Here is a 3664-nt window from a genome sequence, read left to right as displayed (position 1 = left end):
AATTTTTTTTTTATTGTTATGTATCCTGTTAACATTCTGAGTTGTATCCAAACCAGAGTAGCAATTCGCCCGCCGCTTATGAAAATACATCGACCTAATTGTATTTTGTATTTAAGTCTGCAGTTGTTTGAACTATTCGGTTATTCGATACGCATGCTATCGATTTGATTGGCTAAAATAGAAAAGTTGCGAGAAAGGCTAGTTGAGAAAGACAAACTTATTCAAGCAGGCCGGACTTAATGACCTACAGCCTCATAAGCCGATTTTGCATACGACAATTATGTATAAAACGGATCTTTTCTGCTACCGCCCCCCCCCCCCCCCCCAGCCTTATATAGCCGTTAAATTTGCACCCCCCAAAATTTAAGTTTTCGCGAATTGTGAGAGTGATATTTGCATTTCATTGAAACAAGAGTGTCTAGGTGGATTGAAGGCACTTTTAGAATAGTTGCCTTAAAAAGTTTTAAAAAATCAAGCACTTATTGTAGCCGATAACACCAAAAATGATCTAATATAGAAATTTTTATTGATGCTTACGTTATATGCAACAAATTTTGGTTGAATACGTAATACTTTCAAACCATAGCTGTGCTAGCTTTTAGTAAATGCACATTGCTCATATATGTTCACGTATAAGATAACAGCTTTAACAATGTGTTTACACATTTATAAATGTGGGGTGCCTAACTAAGCGGGGGGGGGGGGGGGGGGGGGGGGGGCGCTAGCAGAAAAGATCCTATAAAACCTAATGCTGATCCGCTGCGATTACGCAGAAACGAAATGGACCCCCCCATTTTGTATAATTATTTAAGTGCATTTCCATTCATCACTCAATGAAACTTTTGGCCCTCAACATGAATAGAAAAACAACTTCCGCCCATGCATGTTCATTTTTTCAAATTGAGGACATGACATGGAGTGACAATGACAGGTACCAGACAAAATCGTAATTAATTAATTAATTAGTCGAGTCAAAGATCGCTCACTTCACAATCGTTACTCGTCTTAGCATTACAGACATTATCTTACCGATTGTTCACTTTTTACAACTTTGCTCAAGTTTAACTTGTTTTCTGACGTTTTAACAGCCCAAGAAGCAATTTATTTTAAAAAATGGCTCCAAAAGCAGGAACAAAATCGAAATCGGGTGAAACCATTACCGAACCCCAAAATGGAAAATCTAAATCCGAAAAACAGGTGGGAGAGCCTGCAGCCTCTCAAAATGGGACTACACATCCACCCTACATTGTCATGGCCAAGGCGGCTATTAGCGAGCTGAACGAAAAGGGGGGTTCAAGTCGGCAAGCTATTCTGAAATTTGTGACTTCGAAATACTCTTTGGGCTCAACGGCAAATCGCAATTTGAACAACGCTCTGAAAAAGCTTCTGGACGATAAGGAAATTGTGCGAAGCAAACTGACGACTAAAGGCGCAAATGGGTCATTCAAGTTGGCGGGTGGTAAAATCAATTCGAAGCCAAAAGAGGAAACGAAAAAGGGAGATCACAAAAAGGAGGGAACCGGAGTTGAACCCACTAGTGAACCGAAAAGCAAGAAAGCGAAGACGAGTGGATCAAAAGTGAGGATGGAAAAGTTGGTGGAATCTTCGAGTGCTTCAAGTGCAGAGTCTGAATCTGATGCACCAGTGGTGAAGAAAGCACCCAAATTGTCACAGGTGAGTGGATATGCGAAGCTCGTTTCTAATCTTCAGAAGTGGTTATGGTAGATTATGGTCAGTCCCATTAGATAACTTCAGAATGAAATTTGCTCAACTGAATCAGCGCTGTAACACAATGTCCCATAAAGTTGAAATAAGCGAACGTTCGAAAAACGCCAAAAACATTGAGCATCAATGCTCATTTGAATGTTTTCCATGTAGGTTCAATTTTACGGGTTATAAATTTGAACAGGTTATAAATTTGAACTTTGACCTTTGAACTCTACCCTGTGGCTTTTAAAACGTTCGCTTATTTCAATGGGACACGTTATAGCTACAAGGTCCCACAGGGGACATATCGAACCTTTCCAACCACCGAAAAGAGTCCGAGCTAAAATTCAAAAAGCAAAACTAATTGCAGGAACCAAGCAATTCAGTTTCTCGAACGTTCGGTATTTCGACTTCGACACAACTGGACCATGCAATATAAATAAGGCAGAACTCTCTGGGGACAGCGTGGTATGGCTCTGTAACTGTACTAAAGTTCCATTTCCATTTGTATTTCGATGCTTTGATATACATGTGTTGTATTGGGTGTTTAGATTGGAGACGTGAAGAGTGGAGGTGGGAAGAGGAAGGTGAAGAAACCCCGGGTGTCCATGACTCCTGCCAGTAAGAAGTTCAAGACTACCAAGTCTAATGCATCTGCCACAGGAGGCAGGAAGACCAAGTCACCTGTCAGTCACAAGCCCAAGGTCAAGAGAGCAATGGCCAAAGGAGTCATGTGAAGTGAAGAGGTCTTAGCAAACTGATAACTTGAATTGAATTGAGGCGCTTAGCTTCATTTTGGTGCTCGTAATTTGTGTATTGTCAACGTTTTATACTCAGTTCGAATTTTATAAATAACGGGTTTTGAAATCCAAAGCAGATGGCTTGAGTTTCAAGAAGTGACACATCGAGCAAAATCTCGAAACGACGTTAATACTTTCAACAGATCCCTGCTTAAAATCAAAGCGGGAACCCCCCCTTTTGCAATTGGGAACAAAATTTATGATTTATGAGATCTTGTTGATCGAGATCTTGTTCGCAATGAGAAGAATGAAGCCAATAATAGTACTTGCGAGCAACAGCCTGTATTGGGATTTTACTAGGCACGTGCTAAAAACCGTCGGTTGTGTAGATGTAGGTGGTAACTGGACATACACGATCAAATCATTGATATGCATCGAAAACATGATTGATACTCTTTAGTACTATCACTAAATGTTCGCGTATGAAATGTTCAACGGCTGAAAGCGCATTACTCCGGTTACAGTTTTCAGTAATGCAGCTTCGTCGCAGTAGCTTAAAACGTATTGACATTGGAAGTACGGAGAATGTCAGCTTAAACATATTTTGAAGCTGATTTAGAATGTTCTGAGCTACTGCGTGGGAACCTGCATAACTGAAAACTGTAACCGGAGTAAGGAGCTTTTAACCGTTGAACAATTATTGATAGTGCGAAAGTGTTTCGATGACCGGAGCTTTTCGGAGCTTTTAAATTCGGAATTTATGTAAGCTTTTTGGAGCTTTTGAGCTTTGAAGTTCGGAGCTTATCTGCAAGCTTATCTGCAAGCTTTTCGGAGAAGTTAAGAGCGTATCTGAAGATTCAAAATTTATTGCAACTTGTGTATTTGAGGCCGGTTTATACACCGCACCAACTTCAATTTTCGACTTCAGTTGGCTAATTCAAGGTTCATTGAATTGGTATTGCAGTGGTAAAGTTTTTCTCAAACAAAACGTTTGTAGCAATAATGTCATTTATGCTATTTCTCGTCAGAAGCATGAGCCATAAGCCTTACTATACTGCGACTTGGCACAATTTTTGCAAATACTGGGACTCCCAAAAATTTCAAGCAGTCCTTTTGAACCACCTCTCATCTAGCCTTCGTGAGCCTACCCGGACAGCGATTGCGAACCCCCAAAACACTGATCCAGCAACGCACAAGCGTCACATCCCCTTGCGCTA

The 3664-nt window shown here is 40.6% G+C and overlaps 1 protein-coding gene across 1 annotated transcript; it reads left to right on the top strand.

Annotated features, from left to right (window-relative positions):
- Positions 1-991: 991 nt before the first annotated feature.
- On the top strand, positions 992-2562 carry LOC142344011 (uncharacterized). Its single transcript, XM_075395452.1, has 2 exons — positions 992-1674; positions 2259-2562. The coding sequence occupies exons 1-2, from the start codon at positions 1114-1116 to the stop codon at positions 2442-2444; spliced, it is 747 nt and encodes a 248-aa protein (XP_075251567.1). The 5' UTR covers positions 992-1113; the 3' UTR covers positions 2445-2562.
- Positions 2563-3664: the final 1102 nt, after the last annotated feature.

This window comes from Convolutriloba macropyga, chromosome 8, assembly GCF_964194025.1.
Source record: "Convolutriloba macropyga chromosome 8, txConMacr16.3, whole genome shotgun sequence".
In the NCBI taxonomy this organism is placed as follows: Eukaryota; Metazoa; Xenacoelomorpha; order Acoela; family Convolutidae; genus Convolutriloba; species Convolutriloba macropyga.
This window is presented reverse-complemented; position numbering and strand designations above follow the sequence as displayed.

Excerpts from the sequence above, each read along its gene's own strand:
- LOC142344011 (XM_075395452.1), top strand. The coding sequence starts at position 1,114 with ATGGCTCCAAAAGCAGGAACAAAATCGAAATCGGGTGAAACCATTACC. Across the intron at positions 1,675-2,258 it reads AAGCACCCAAATTGTCACAG|ATTGGAGACGTGAAGAGTGG; the intron begins GTGAGTGGATAT and ends TTGGGTGTTTAG.